The 16,929-nt window shown below is 46.3% G+C and overlaps 1 protein-coding gene across 7 annotated transcripts in view; it reads right to left on the reverse strand.

The window, feature by feature from the left end:
- KDM5B (lysine demethylase 5B) overlaps nucleotides 1–15,334 on the reverse strand; it is a 145,167-nt gene extending 129,833 nt beyond the window's left edge. For 2 of the 7 annotated variants that reach the window (XM_075909918.2, XM_075909914.2), the window contains exon 1: nucleotides 15,048–15,332. In XM_075909918.2, the coding sequence (XP_075766033.1) occupies nucleotides 15,048–15,185 (138 nt within the window). In that variant the 5' untranslated portion in view covers nucleotides 15,186–15,332. Of the gene's footprint in view, nucleotides 1–14,517; nucleotides 14,659–15,047 lie in introns of those variants that run through there. The other 5 variants (XM_075909915.2, XM_075909916.2, XM_075909913.2 and 2 more) reach the window with 5 other exon arrangements.
- Nucleotides 15,335–16,929: the final 1,595 nt, after the last annotated feature.

Consider the following 16,929-nt stretch of genomic DNA (forward strand, 5'->3'; position numbering starts at 1 on the left):
TTGATGCTGAGAAGAATGCGGTGATCGCGATCGCGAATACCTTCTGCGGCGAGATGAATGAGAAGAGTACTCATGATAATAGCGGTCCTCCCTCCGACTGCGACAGGGAGAGCGGCTGTATCTTCTCAATGTGCCATATCGCCGATGGTAGTCTGTACGGCGTGGGGATCTTGGTGAAAGGGACCTCCTATAGTAGTGTGAGGGCGACCCCGAATAGCGATCCCGATAGTATCGACGCGGCGATGAACGACGAGGTGACCTATAGTAGGGCTCCCTGGAGGTCGAGTAGCGGTGACTGTGACGATGGTAATCAGCATTGGACGAGGTAGGTGAGTCAGGTCCAGGTGAGAAGGCGACACTGTCCGGAGTTATTGATGGTGTCCGGACCCTGGCAGTCTTTTGCTGAGCTTTGGTTGGCACCGAGGCATCGCAGGCAGGCTGCAGAGGTGCCTGCGTGAGAACAGCTGACAGAGGAGAAGCCTCTGCCACTTGAACGTCTGCCACATGAACGGCAGAGTAAAGGCTCGGTGCAGCTTGATCCCCCGACAGGGTGAAAGCAGGAGGCTGGGCTGGCAGAGACTCCTGCGTGGGAGGTGCATCCGGTGCCGATATGCCCGGCACCGAGGAGCCCAGGGTGGCACCCAAGGAAGGCGCTGCGGGTGCCGGCATGGCTGGCTGCGGGCGCGCATGCGCCGGAACTCCCGGTGCCGGGGCTTCCCTTGCCGGTTCCGCAATCGCCGTTAGAGCCGTTGCCGGCACCGACTCTGCTCTCGATCCCTTCTTGAGCATCGGATCGGAGCTTTTGGGGCCGGCTGTAGTCAGGGCAGAAGAGCTACGGCCCTTGGCTGCCTTGCCCGCGGGGAGTCTCGGCGCATAGCCAGAGCTCCCCGGCTTGCCTGCATTGGCGCTTGGCGTCCCGTGGGTCCTGGGGGCTTGCCCGGGTTGCTGAGGAGATGCAGAGTGCGGCTCGGAGACCTCCGGAGCTTGGAGAGCCTTATTGAAGAGAAGGACTCTCAACCTAAGCTCCCGATCTTTTCTAGCGCGAGCTGTCATCTTCGCGCAGTGACAGCACTTGGTCGGGACATGAGTGTCCCCGAGACAGCGGACACAGCGGGAGTGTCCATCTGAGATGGGGATAGCCTCCTGGCACTGGAGGCACTTCTTGAAGCCGGGTGATCCTGGCATTCTTGAGTCCTTTCCTTTTCCCTTCTTTTTTTTTTTTTTTTTTTTTGTCAATTTCAGTCAGGGAAACCCTGACCGCCCGCTGAAGAAAAGCGGCTTTTCTTTTCTTCTTTCTCTTGTTTTTTTTTTTTTTTTAATAAAGGGGGAACTACAACTATAACAGATAACTACCTAACACTAACTAACAACAACTAGGATGGTTCTTCCCTCTCCCCTCAGAGAGGAGAAGGGAGCCTACACTAACTCCGTCTGCGGCTGCGGACGGTTGGAGAGAAACTGACGAGACCGGACCGCGCTCAGATGAAAGGCGCGAAGGGGGACTCGCGCATGCGCGGTCCGGCAGGGGGGCTACTGCTAGTGAAAATTCCTCCGGTTTGCGGCGCCGGGACGAGCCCAGCACCTCGAGTGGAGCACCCTCGGGGACACTACTCGATGAAGAACGTAGGTCTCTGCCTGATCTCCTAGCAAAGAAAACACACTCACCACCACTATTCTTACTTTGATAGAGAGCATCTAAAGTTTGCAGGTAGCATTTACGTCCTAAGATTACAAAGCAATACTATCTCCGGGTATGTCTAGACTACATGGCTCCATCGACGGAGCCATGTAGATTAGTTTACTAGACATAGGAAAATGAAGCAGTGATTTAAATAATCGCCGCTTCATTTACATCAAAATGGCTGCCTTGCTGTGCCTATCAGCTTCACTGTCATGGAAAAAACGGGATCGATCATCCTCAGTGCGTAGTATGCCACACAGTTCTCAGCAATGATGTCTTGAGCAACACTTGAAGAACCACCACAGTGCTTTAACAGACAAACCAAGAGAATTTTTTGCTGCTAAACTTCAAAATTTAAAACACATGAAGCTGGACACTACTGGAGCTTTTCATTAAGCATCGGTCAGAGTGGAAGAAGCATCTTATGAACTATCACTGCTCATCGCTAAAGCCAAGAAAGCGCACGTAATAGGAGAAACTCTTGTGAAGCCTTGATTATTGAAAGCAGATGATATTGTGCTTGGTGTCGAAAGCAAGAAAAAATTTTGCTTTCTGACAAGTCCGGGAAATGTCGCATCGACGACCTGGCAAAAGATCTTAAACTTCAAGTTGTGGAGGCAGTGTTGGCTTCTTTTTTCGCAATTCAGTGTGACGATAACACTGATGTACCACAACGCTGTCAGTTGCTCATCTACGTTCAATTCATTTACGATGGAACTGTGAAAAAACACCTGCTTTTTTCAAAAGAATTGATGACCACATCAAAGGCGTCTGATGTTATGAAAACAATTTCTGACTTTTTTGAAGAAAATAGACTTTCATGGGGAAAAACTGGTTGGCGTATGCACAGACGGTGCTCCAGCGATGCTTGGCTCTCGCTCTGGATTTGTGACATTGGTGAAAGAAAAAAAAATCCAGCTGTAACCATGACACACTCTGTCATACACAAACAAGCATAGGCTGCTAAAACCCTTCCAGATAATCTACGTGACTTGTAGAATTTGGCCATCAAAAGTTGTCAATTTTGTGAAGAACAGCGCTTTAAATACGAGACTTGGGAGTGAATCATAAAACTCTTGTTTCACATGGAATTATGATGTCTTTCCAAAGGTAACATGCTTTTGAGATTATTCAAACTGAAAGACGAAGTGGAAATTTCCCTCAAGCAACAGAAGAAAGAAGAAGAGTTATATCGTGCGTTTACGGACCAAATGTTTCAACTTTCACTGGCATACCTCATGGACATTTTTGAATCTCTGAACAACCTCAATTTGTCAAACAAAAGACACGTATGTTCTAAAATAGAAACTGGGTTTACTGAACAAAACTGGGGGGTGAATCTCTGGGGAGACTGGGAAAAGGAGGTGGGAGAGGAGCAGAGAGAGCGTGGGAAAGGGGAGGGGGAAACCTGGGAGGAGGGAGCTGAAAGGGGGAAGCAAGGGGAAGAAGGGGGAGGGGAAGCTCAGGGCCCAGGGTTGGGAGTCTCGCCGGACCAACTTGATTTTCATGCAAACCTACTCCTGGGTTTGCATGTGGCCTTTGGTGGCCAGGTTGGCAGCTATCCTGCCATAGACAGCCACGTTCCTCCATCTAGTGCAGAGATCATGGACTTTGGGGGCATCCCCCCCAAACCTGAATAAGGTCCATGATCTCCACCCTGGACCAGGAAGGCGCCCCCCTTCTCCAGCCCCTGTCAGGCTCCTGGGAGATGACAGACTGCTCCTGGGGAGCTGTGGAGGGCTGGCTGCCAGTGGCTTGCTGGCTCATGTTTTGGGGCCACTGGGTCAGGGGCCCCGGTGGCTACTGCTGGCTCTGGGCTGGCAGGCTTGGAGCTGGCACAGGCACTGTGGCCAGGGTCTATCCCTTTAATGGCTCCGGGGCTGGGGGAGAGGAGAGTAAGTTTTCCTGTTGTGCCCAGAGTGGCCACCAGGGCTCCCTGGGAAGGGCTGGAGGCCCCCTATTTCAAATTAAGTGTCTACACAGCACTTAATTCGAAAAAGCTATTTCGAATTTTGTGATACTCCTCGTAGAATGAGGTTTACCAAATTCAAATTGCAGTTTGCATGTATAGACACTATTAAAGTTAATTCGAAATAACGGCTGTTATTTCGAATTAACTTTACAGTGTAGACATACCCTATAACAATATCTAAATCATTACTGAAGATACTTAACAGAACCAGACCCAAAATAGTCCCCTGCAGAACCCTACTTGTTATGCCCTTCCAGCAGGATTGTGAACCATTAATAATTACTCTCTGAGAATGGTTATCCAGCCAGTTATTCACTCACCTTATAGTAGCCCCATCTAAGTTGAATTTGCCTAATTTATTGATAAGATCATGTTAGACCATATCAGATGTCTTATTAAAGTCTAGGTGTACCATGTCCACCGCTGTCTCCCTTAGCTTTCTTTGATAGTATAACGAATTTTGTGGCTATCAGATTGGTTTGACATGATTTGTTCTTTACAAATGCCTGCTGGCTGTTACCTATCACCCTGTTGTCTTCCAGGTGTCTGCAGATAATTTCTTAATTACTTGCCCCATTATCTTTCGAAGTTAAACTGACTGGTCTGTAGCTTCCTGTGTTGTTCTTATTTCCCTTTTTATAGATGGGCATTATATTTGCCCTTTTCTGGAATCTCTCCCGTCTTCCATGATTTTTCAAAGATGATAGCTAAAGGCGCAGATACCTCCTCTATCAGCTCCTTGAGCATTCTAGGATGCATTTCATCAGGCCCTGAAGTGAGAGAGTATCATTTAGCAGGGAAGCTCATATTTGCCTTTTCTTAATGATTCCCTGTGAACTAGGTAAATTCAAAATCAGTATCACAGGCAGTATGTTTGTTAGTTTAGCAGGAACATCTAACATGAAAACCGTTATAGTCTCAAACCCAGCCTCCATAGATTTTCAAGACTTTTTTGTTATTACAGTGATGTCACACACATTAGAGGTTTTTTGCTATATATCAAGTTCCTTTAATTTGGAACAATCATGCAGTAAGAGAAGAAGATCTTGTCCAATACCACATAGGAAAATTGGAGAGAGTTCAGAGAAGAGAGCCACAAGATGATTCACAATGAGAAAACAAGGAGCAGTCCTGTGGCACTTAGAGACTAACAAATATATTCGATTATGATCTTTCATGGGTAAAAACCACTTCATCAGATAAGTAGGAGTGGAAATTACCAAATCCAGGAATTACAGACTATGTGACAGCAAAAACAGTTACCTATCAACTGTAGAATGAAGCTAATTAAGTATCCTATTCATAGTATCTTATGTAGAAATGTGAATGTCAAAGGTGGAGGAAACTGCCTTTGTAGTGTATTAACCAGTTAATATCTTTATTCAAGTCCAAATTGATAGTGTCAAGTTTGTAAATGAAAGCACACTTATTGCTAGCGATGTAAAAGTGTAGGAAACACTTTTTTCCCTTGCAACTTTTTATTTTTACTGACAATCTCTCTCTATACACTAGTATCTTTATTTATGTATATGTGACCACTGCATTTTCCCTTTACACCTACCTGCAGAAGGTGGTGGAGTTGACAGTCTCTCAGGAGAGAAAATGGACAAAAAATAACTATCAGAATCAGTTTTGCTCCAGGCAAGGTAGTGGGTTCACACATCTGTGCCTATTATGAACGTATTTTTTTTCATTACAACTTCTCATTTCAGTATCAATGCTTGTTTTGATTTTTTGCCCTGTCTTGTGTTTGATCAATAAACTTTCTATAGAATGCTCTTAGCTATTTGGTAAGCAACCAAATAAACCATGACTTCTCTGGGAAAAATAACAAATGTTTTAAAAATAACAAATTAATTATTTAAGTGGACAGTGAAAGAGTTTAACACCTTCAACTCTTTGGCCCTTAAAACCAAGTTCCTCATCCTATAAGCATGATGGACCTTCTTTGTTCCTAGATGTATGGCCTTGCATGTATTCATTCTGAAATGCCTATTGTTTCAGCAAGCAATCCAAATGGCCATGTCCTCACCATTATTTACCATTCCACTTCTCCCTGAAAGTTTTAATCAATATTAAATTTTCTTTCAGACCTTTGATAAAAATATTAGATAATGCCCTGAAACCAGAGAGATTACCATTTTAAAAAAGAATATATGCATGGTTCCTCACTAACAATTACATTAATTTCTTAGCTAGTTTCTCATCCAATGTGCTATAATGATTTCGCATTTATTTTTCATTAAAATATTCTATATTAAGTCAAATGACTTATGTAAGTCAAAACGATTAACCCAATTACCTTTATCAAACTTGTAATCACTTCAAAAAAACATCATCAAGTCCATCTGATAGGCCCATTTTTATTCTATTATGTTTAATAGCTTCACTTACCAGCATTTAGGTCCTTACTGATTGAGAGTCCCTTGCTGGCCATTCCATTATTTTGTCCGAGAGAATGTCAAGCTAAATGGGCACATTAGTATTCTTTCAGTATTCTGAGGCTTTCCCTCCATTGGAAGGTTTATTGAAAGTCTAACACCAGCAATACAGAAAGCTCTAGTTCAAGTTATCTGGGCCAGCTTTAAAATGTTTTATCAGGGTGCAGTTAGGTTGTTTAGGTGCCAAATGTGTATTTCCATACCTTAAACATTTCAGTATTTATTTACTAGTGCTTTAACTACTGAGTTTTACTGCTTGATTTAGGGATGAATTACAAAATCCCTGCAATTTCTAGTCCATTGAGAAAATGGTTTTCAAGTAGGCACTGGAAAATTAATACTTTGGAATGCCAAACTGAACTGCTATACATGTTATTGTTTCTTATTTTTTACTATATATGTAGTGGAAAAAATGGTTCACTGTAGCCACCATATGTCCCCAGCGCAAAAACGGATCAGCAGAAAATATGCAAATGAGATCATGACTCATGTAAATGAGTCCCTCATTAGCATATTTTTGGTCAAGTTCGCAGTGTAGACATAGCCAGAGAGAAACAAATCCTGAGTAGTTCAGGACTATCTTATCTTATTCAATTCACTTCTTGTTTGTTATCCAGAGTGGGCTGAGGAGGAGAGGGCTGAGCTTACGCCGTAGCTGAGAGCAGTGAAGGAGGAACTGAGGGGAAGAGGGCTGCACACACTACCTCAAAGGTGGGAATGCTGCCCACCTGATCACTGCTTAAAGTCTCCAACCCATGATGCCGGAACGAGCCCGACACCAACAGCAGAGCACCCACAGGGACACCTCTCAAAGAAGAACTCTTGCAATATCCATAGTGCAAAAACAGATTGACTGTATCTACAGTGGTAGAATGCTATACAAAATGTGAGGTCCAAGAGGAAAAGCAAAAAGAGATTATCCATGGAGGTGAACTGGCACACAAACAAGGATTCAGACTTGGCCGAAAGAGTATAAAATGTAACTGGTTTCAGAGAGGTAGTCAGGTTAGTCTAGTTCATCAAAAGCAAGTGCCACTGGACTCCTTGTTGTTTTATAAAATACTAGGGGGCTGTGAACCCTGCTCACTACACTTGCCAACCCCACTCTGTCTGCCACAGCCAGATTGTGTCCTCTTCTCCTACCTGTGCCACAACAGGAGAGGCCTGCCGCCAGCCAGTACTTTCTGTGGCCAGATGGGGGCTGGACCATGGGGCCTGCCCCAGGATGGGGGATGGGGACAGGACACAGCAGCCAGATTGGGGGCTGGACCCTTACTGGGTCCTTGCTGACCAGGCTTCATTTCAAATCAAGTAAAATATTATGTCCAACATAAAAAGGTTTCAACATTGTCTTTATTTATGGCAGGGGTGATTAATCTTTTTTGGGTCAGGAGCCATTGACGCACAGAAAAAAATCAGTTAGGGACAACACAAGTGAGAAGGAACAATAAACCCCTCCAAAAACCCCCAACCCTCACTGATGTGGCCCCCAATTGAAACACCTCACTCCCCTGGTGCTCCAGCCCCATGTGGGGGGAGGACTGAGGTTCAAGGCCTTAAAGCAAATTACCTCTTCTGGGATTCCAGGGTTAGTGGATTTTGTGCGCCCCCTAGGCTCTAGGGTGGGGCCAAAAATGAAAGGTTCAGTGTATGGGACAGGGTGCTGGTCAGTGGGATAAAGATGGGGGTGCAGGATCTGGGCAGGAGATGGGGTACAGAAGGGGCTGAGGGTACAAGGTAGCATTCAAGAGCAGGCTGGGGGTAGGGTGTCTCGCTGAGGGGACAGGAGTAGGGTAGGGTACAGGAGTGGGCTGGGAACAGGGTATCTGGCCAAGAGGGAGGGGGCAAGAGCAGACTGGGGGCAGGGTGTCTGGCCAGGGAACAGGGGGCAAGAGCGGGCTGGGGGTGAGTGGTTTCCACAGGAGGTGTGAGTGAGGAAGCTGGGAGTGCAGGGTCTGCACACAAGGTGGTCTTTACTGGTCTTCAGGCCCCAGGCCAGTCTCAGGCTAGGCCTCCCACTGCTCCCATTAGCTGGAATCTGGCCAATGGAAGCAACAGGGAAAGCCTCCAGACAGCACGCTGGTGCTTCTTCCCCATGCAGTGAGGCTCAGGGCTTTCTCTCCTCCACCCCACGCCTCCCCCTGCAGGGGGAAGCAAGCACTGGTGCTCCAACCATGCAGGGGAGGAAGGAGGGAGATGCTGCAGTGCCAGGCAGAGGGGGCCTGGGCTGCTCAGGTCAATGCCGCTGGGCACCTCCTCACCCACCTCACAGAAGCGCCACTCACTGCTGTAGCCCTTGTAAAAAAATATATTGTCCCTACATACATATGTTCTAAGGCCAGAAAGAATCGTTGTGATCATCTAGTCTGATCTCCTACAAAACACAGGTCACAGAACCTCCCAAAAATAATTTCTAAAGATCATTTAGAAAAACATCCAACCTTGATTTTACAATTGCTACTGATGGAGAATCCATCACAACTTTTGGTAAACTATTCTAATGGTTAATTTCTTCTGCTGTTTAAAAACGTACACCATAATTCCAGTCTGAATTTGTCCAGTTTCAAATTCCAGCCACTGTACTGTGTTATACCTTTCATTATCAAATATATGTTCCTAATACAGGTACTTATACAACAATAGTTCTCGACAAGAGGTCCATGGACCTCTGCAAGACTGCAGCTTACACATAGGATTTCCTGATGAGTTCATATTTCCATTTCAAATATTTTAGGGGTTCATAAATGAAAACACACTGAAAACCACTATTCTCTCTTACCCTTCCTTTTCTTTGTTACATTAAATAGACTGAGTTCCTTGAGTCTAGCATGAGGCTTTCCACCTGCCACCCCACTCCCAGGGAGCTGGCTGCTGCCCCACGCTGCTACCTCTGAGGATAGGACAAGAAGCAACGGACTTAAACTGCAGCAAGGGAGGTTTAGGATGGACATAAGGAAAAACTTCCTGCCAGGGTGTTTTAACACTGGAATACATTGCCTAGAGAGGTTGTGGAATCTCCATCTCTGGAGATATTTAAGAGAAGGTTGGACAGACATCTACCAGGGATGATCTAGATCAGCAGTGCACAGCCCGTGGATCGGTCACGGCTGTCTTCTTGGGGGAGAAAGGGGGAGTTCGCAGAAGTCATCCGGCATTTTCTTTTCCTGACTCGGCACCCAACGTACACACAGGGGTGGGAGGGAGTGGCAGTGGAGCAGAATGGTGCTTCAAATTAAAGGGGCCACAACAAAATGTTTGGCGGGTTTTTATTGTTTGGTTTTGGGTTTTTTTTGTTTTTTTGCTTAACAAAAGTTGTCCCGGCTCTGGGGGTCACAAATGAAAAAAGGTTGAGCACCACTGATCTAGATCAGAGTTTCTCAACCAGTGGTACAAGTACCCCTAGGGGTACTCGAGAGAAGTCTTGAGGGTACGTCACCACAACTGAAATTTGGAGAAAACTGAATTTTTGGTTTAAGTTTTACTGCTTTTTATTATTTTTGTACTTTTTACACCCAAAAACTTCATCGTCTGCCCAGCTACGATTAAGTTGTTTAAACAAATGTGTTGCAATGGTTAAAAAATTGGGTCTGAAAACTGTAGGTACTGGTGGTACTAATAATTTGTTTTAAAGGGGGTACTTTCTTATTAAAAAAAAAAAAAAGGTTGAAAAACACTGATCTAGATGGCGCTTGGTCCTTCTGCGAGGGCAGGGGACTGGACTTGATGATCTCTCAAGGTCCCTTCCAGTTCTAGTGTTCTGTGATTCTGTCCCTACCAGAAACACACCACCTTCATGATTTCCCATTTACTGTTACATTTTAAGACCAAACAGCCAGTTTTTACTCCATTTTGTGCATGACAGGTTAATTTCACATTTAAATTTTTTAGTTTTTTTTAAATCAAAACATTGTGTGATACCAGCTCAAATGCCTTTCAAAAGTTTGTAAGTGTATTTCTGTCAATGCTATTAGCTTTATCCACTAAACTTGTAAGCTCATCACAAAAAGATCAAGTTAGTTTGACAGGACCCATTTTCAATAAACAATTTTGATTGCCCTTAATTACATTATTCTCCTTTAATTCTTTATAATCAAGTCCAATATGCACCAGTACATTATCTTGCCCAGGGCTGATGTCAAGCAGACAAACCTACCTGGCTAATACCATTTACCCTAGATAATGGCTAACATTAGCTTTCTTCCAGATCTACTTGGATCAGATCTACTTTCTTCCCTAGTGTGCCAAGCCTTATTGAAAATCAACATTAATGGTCCAGATTGCTCCTCAGCCTGTTTCTTCAAATTTCTTGGATACAAGTTACCTAGACTAGCTGATTTTAAAATGTCTAACTCTAGTAGCTTCTCTTTAACATTCTCCAGAGACACTCCCTTCTCTTGAACATGTTAAAAATGTAACATCAGAGCTCAACTGGTTATATAACAGGTTATACAGTAAAACTCCGATGGTCCGGCATCTGATGGCCCAGCACTCCTGATGGTCTGGGCAGCCGACCATTGGAGCTGCTCTGCCTCCAGCTTCCCCGATTCTGCCGCTGCTAAAACTGACCAGCAGCTGAATCAGGGAAGCTGGGGGCAGAGCAGCTGGAGTGCTGCCGGGTAGGTCCCCTAGCGCTGCCCCTCGGCGCTGCAGGACCAACCCGGCAGCACCCCAGCTGTCCCCGATTCAGCCGCTGCTGAAACTGACCAGCGGCTGACTCCAGGAAGCCAGAGGTAGAGCTGCTCTGCCCCGGCTTCCTGAAGTCAGCCGCTGGTCAGTTTCAGCAGCAGCTGACTTGGGTATATGTGGGACAGAGCAGCTGGGGTGCTGCCGAGTTGGTCCCACAGCGCCGAGGAGCGGCGCTACTGGACCAACCCAGCAGCACCCCAGCTGCTCTGCCCCAGACATCCCCAAGTCAGCCGCTGTTGAAACTGACCAGCGGCTGACTCCAGGAAGCCAGGGGCAGAGCAGCTCTGCCTCGGGCTTGCTGGGGTGCTGCTGGGTTGGTCCAGTAGCGCCGCTCCTCGGCGCTGTGGGACCAACCCGGCGTCCTGATTCAGCCGCTGCTGAAACTGACCAGTGGCTGACTCCAGGAAGCCCGGGGCAGAGCAGCTCTGCCTCGGGCTTCCTGGAGTCAGCCGCTGATCAGTTTCAGCAGTGGCTGACTTGGGGACACCTGGGGCAGAGCAACTGGGGTGCTGCCGGGTTGGTCCAGTAGCGCCGAGGAGCAGCGTTGCCGGACCAACCCAGCAGCACCACAGCTGCTCTGCCCCAGGCGTCCCCAAGAACAGCTGGGGTGCTGCCGGGTTGGTCTCGCCGCATCAAGAGTCGGCGCTACCGGACAAACCCAGCAGCACTCCAGCTGCTCTGCTGCAGGCATCCCGATTCAGCCACTGCTGAAACTGACCAGCAGCGGCTGAATCAGGGACGCCTGGGGCAGAGCCGGACTATCAGAAGGGGGGGCTATGAGGGGTCTGGCCCCAGACTCCTCATAGCCCCCCCTTCCGATAGTCCGGCATATCTGATAATCCGGTACCCCCTGGGTCCTAAAGGTGCCGGATTATTGGAAGTTTATATCCTGGTCTTCCCTTTGCAGCTCATATTTTTGCATCATTTCGTTATGGTTCTACAGGAATCAGACCTTACTCTTATTAATTTAAGATTTTTATTCTTTCATTCAATGACCCATATTTTTTACTCCTCCAACAAAGATTGATCCCTTGTTTGTGTTCCAGTGCACTTCCATAAATCTCTCTGCTTTTCCTCCTCTTGGAACCCACATTTGGTAGAGTATTGCACCACTATAGGTGGTCAATCTGTTCTGCAATGAAACTGTTTTTAAAACAGCAGTACACCATAAAGTACTGTTTCAAAAAAAAAAAAAAATCCATCAATAATATTCAGATAACCACACCACATGAATAAGCTACGCCTTAAATGTATTCACCATGTAAATAAAAAGTATGATAAAGCATACTTCAAATGTATAAAAAAGAAATCTCACCATTTCACAACATGATACCAATTCATATTATATCTGCTATTCTGTAGCCAATTTCCCCACCCTTAGTTTAAGAATATATTGACAACACATTTCTAATGTATGCAGTTCACCAATTACAAAGCTGATGCCAGTTTGCTTCCTCAACATGCCACTAGTCACAGAAGACTTCAACTTTGCTTTTCCATGTTATATAAAAACAGCAGACAAACATAACTGCTAAATTAATCACTGGAGGTCAATCATAGATGAAATAAAACAATTAACAGTCTTGCCAGTGAGTGCAGAGGCCAGGACTGCATGACCCACATGGTTCATTCCAGGCCTAAGTTTATCATCAATACTGGTGGAAGTGGAGAGAAGGAAGATAAGTCCCTTTCAACACTCAGAAAACCCAGAGCTCTGGGGAATTCTTCCTGTTGGTAGACTCAACCCATTGGAAGATGTAGTATAAAATATGCTCCTGAGATAAAATGGCTCTCGACTGCTTAATCCCACAACAATTTCAGACATGCTGGCCATCTTGATCACATTCCCTGCAAAGTAGTATATATTGTCCTCCAAACTTTCACCATGACAGTACATGCTAGGAATTTATCAATGACAAACTGGTGCCTAGAAGACCAGTAACTATCATGAGTGGAAAGTTTCCACCGAAATTAGCACAGGGAGGGAGCTCTCATCCTTATAATTGGCACTGAGTGTGTTAGTCTGCAGAAGACTTTCTAATCCTGCCAATACTGGTCATTCCAGATCACAACTACAACTAGGTTTCACCATTTATGATTTTATAGACTTCTATCATATCCCCCTTAGTCGCTCTTTTCCAAAATAAAGAGTCCCAGTCTTATTAATCTCTCCTGATACAGAAGCAGTTCCATACCCCTAACAGAAGCCGTTCCATACCCCTACTCATTTTAATTGCCCTGCTCTATATATTTTTTTCCATTTCTAATATAACTTTTTGAGATGGAACAACCAAAACTGCATTTAGTATTCAAGGTGTGGGCATACCATGGATGTATATAGAGGCATGATATTATTGTCTTATTATCCATCTCTTTCCTAGTGGTTCCTAACATTTAACTTGCTTTTTTGACTGTTGCTGAATACTGAGTAGATGTTTCCAGAGAACTATCCACAAATAAACTTAAGAAACAACAAATGGTCTGGTAGCACTTTATAGACTAACATGATACTAACATGTAAATGGTATCATGAGCTTTCATGGGCACAGCCCACTTCTTCAGATGACCCGTTTTATCCTTTACAGTTTATCCTGTGCAGACTAACTTGGCTACCCCCTGAAGCTATCCACAAATAGTCAGAGATCTCTTTCTTGAGTGGTAACAGCTAATTTTAGATTCCATCATTTTGTATGTACAGTTGGAATTATATTTTCCAGTATGCATTAAATCTGCATTTATCAATCTTGAACATCGCCTGTCATTTGCGGCCCAATTTTGTGAAATTCCTTTGTAACTCTAACAATCTGCTTACAACTTACTATCTTGAGTAATATTTTTTATCTGCAAATTTTGTTCTTTCAGTTTTCACACTTTTTTCCAGAACATTTATAAATATGTTGAACTCCAGCCACAGTACAGATTCCTGGGAGACCTCTCCTTCTCCTCCCTCCCTCCCTCCCTCCCCAGAAGAACTAAACATGTAACTCCTACCCTTTTTTCTGGACTTTTAACCAGTTGGTGATTCATAAGAGGAAAGACCCTCTCATCCCACAACAGCTTTGTTTGCTTAAAAGTCTTCAGTGAGGAACGTTGTCAAAGCTTTCTGAAAATCCAAGTACACTAGGCACTAAATCACCCTTATCCACCATTGCTTACCTGCTCAAAGAGCTCCCATGAAAAAGACAGCAAAGTATATGGTCATTCAGACAACCAGTTGGCTTTTGCTTTTGGGGGGATTGATTTTTGTTCCTGGTGGGAGGAGGGATTAGATAATTGAAAACATACATTTCCTTGGGAAGGGGGAAAAGATGCATTTGTTTAATTATTATAACCTATAGATGTCCCATCCACTTCTGAGTTCCCCATTAAGGAATAGTAAGAAACTGCACCTTTGAAAAAGGTGTAAAAGTCAGTTCTGCTCACAATTGTCAAGAACAAATAGTTGATCACATCCAGTGCAGAGAGAATTATTTCACATAAAACCTGAGTTCAAAATTGAAGGGATAATAAAGATGGTCTTATAACCTTAATTATAAACTTAAAAGTTAGTCTGTACAGGATAACCTTAAAAAACAACAAGTACTTTAAAGCACTTTAAAGACTAACAAAACATGTAGATGGCTTCATGAGCTTTCATGGGCACAGCCCACTTCTCCAAATGACCTTTAATTATGAAGATAGCACTTAGTATCACAACATACAGGTAATACCCATTTTTATTCTTTTTCACTAATTACCGTGTGCACAGGCACTTAAGTGCATGTTCTGCGACAGCATCCATAGACCTTTTAGCAGGATGTATCCTATGCTCCATCGTTTAGGAATATTTCTAATCTCGGTGTGTACGATACGGCGAGTGAATCAATTCATTGCAATTCAGCGTGTTTCCCTACGAATTCCAAGTGGGCGACCGGGGGGGGTGCGACACGACGGACACTTACAGGAGCAATTCTGAAGCGAGCCCACGAGAGTGACTCTCCCCTCGCTCCTCGAGCCGGGCCCGCGCCCCTCCCCCCGCCGGGCTCGGACCCGCACTTACCGGCCGCCCCCGCGCTCTAAGATGGTGGCCGGCTCTGCCCCGGAGCGCAGCGCGCCCAGCCCAGCCCCTAGGAGGCGCCGCCCAGGGCGCCCGGGCCAACAAAGGCGGCGGCCGCCGCGGCGCTGTCCGAGTCCTCCCCGGGCTCGCCCCACGCGGGGCTCGCCTCGCGCCCGGGCCCGCCCCCCCCAGGAGCCTCGCGCACAAAGGCCGCGGCGGGCCGGCACTCACCGGCGGCGGCCGCACCTTGCAGATGCCGGTCTGCTCGGCGATGGGCCGGATCTTGTGGATGAAGGCGAAGGGGTCGGCGAACTCCTCCCAGCTGGGCTCGAACACCGGGCACTCGGGCGGCGGCAGGAACTCGGCCATGGTCGGCAGCGCCTCAGCCCGGGCCGCCAACTCGCCTCCAACTGACGCTGGGCGCCGCGCGCCGCTGCAACGGCCGTGCGCCTCCGCCGGGCGCGAGAGAAAAGAGTCCGGCCGCCTGAGGGAGCGCGCGGGCCCCCAGGCCCCGGGGGGCGGCCATCAAGGCCCTTCTGTTCCCGGGAGTGGGGGGCTCTGCGGACCGCGTGCGAGTGCAGGTCACTGGGGGGGTGCCAGCTGCGGGGTTTTCAAACAGGCCGTACACACCCCTGCCACTGGGAGAAGGGCCCTACAGAATTACTCCTCTAGAACAGATGATAGAGCTGGGCAGGGAACCGCGGGGCCGGATGTGCCTGGGGCTCAGGCCTCCCCCCAGCACTGGGGAGCTGGCGCTGCCAGCCCCTCCGCAGCACTACGCAGGACTGGAGCACACAAAATCTGCTGTGCAAGGGGACTGTGAGGACTGACTTTCTCCTCAATCAGTGGCCACTCAGTGTGTGTGTAGGGGGGGGGGGGTTATTTTATTTTGTTTCTCACTTGTGTGTGGTCCCCTACAGGTTTTCAGTGGGTCAGTGGCCCCCTAACTCAAGAAACGTTCACCACTCCTGCTTTAGAGCCAGCACAAAGCAAAATGTAGTACTCGAATCACACAAAAAATACACTAAACTTGCAAAGTGTGGTGTCTGGCATGTGGTGTCAGCTCTGGGTAGTAAGTCAGCTCTGGGGAAGCTGTTTATTTGTCCATTGTGTAGTGTGAGACTCGGTCTTGTTCCCCCACTGCCAGATTATGTACAGTTTTTCTTCATATTTCAATAGAACCTCTTCTCCATGCTGATAATTTGAGGGGATTTGTTTTCTTGTTTTTTTGCACTCACTGTAGTCTGCATACCAGTGCCTCTCTGTTTCAAACTCATCCATCACACCGAATGCACACCTCCTCTCTGGGCTTGTACCGTACTTCATATATATTTTCATCCCTGATTCTGGTTTTGGTGTGGCATTTGTTCACTTAGGGCTTGTCTACACTTCCACTTTACAGCACTGTAACTTTCTCCTTCGGGGATATACCACCCAGCTCAGTGCAGCAAATTACAGCACTGTAAAGCACTATTGTAAAGAAGATCCCAGCACTGGGAGTGACTGCTCCTCTCATGAAAGTGGTATGCCTACGGTGCTTGGGAGCCTCTGCTCCCAAGGTTGGTGTCATGACCAAAACAACCTAGTAATGTAGAAAGCCTTAGTTTTAAATTACTATCATTGCAACAGACTGCTCCTAGAAGAGTTTGCAGAGGAAGCTCTACTACTGAGAAACACCCATCACCTTGATTTGTAATAACTGTGACAATTTTCTTCCACTATTTGATCTGAGGAAGTGGGTCTGGCCCACGAAAGCTCATCACCTATTAAACCATCTTGCTAGTCTTTAAAGTGCTACACAGTCCTGTTTTTTGTTTCAGCTACACCAGAGTAACACGGCTACATTTCTACCTGTATTCCTTAACGGCTGCATCTAGACTGGCATGATTTTGCGCAAATACTTATAACGGAAAAGTTTTTCCATTAAAAGTATTTGCGCAAGAGAGCATCTATACTGGCATGTGCCTTTGTGCAAAAGATTTGCTTTTGTGCAAAAGCATCCGTGCCAGTATAGATGCTGTCTTGTGCAAGAAAGCTCCGATGGCCATTTTAGCCATCAAGCTTTCTTGCACAAGAAATTAACGTTGCTGTCTACACTGGCCCTCTTGCGCAA

The sequence above is a fragment of the Pelodiscus sinensis genome, chromosome 27 (assembly GCF_052426305.1).
Source record: "Pelodiscus sinensis isolate ZL-2025 chromosome 27, ASM5242630v1, whole genome shotgun sequence".
Taxonomy (NCBI): domain Eukaryota; kingdom Metazoa; phylum Chordata; order Testudines; family Trionychidae; genus Pelodiscus; species Pelodiscus sinensis.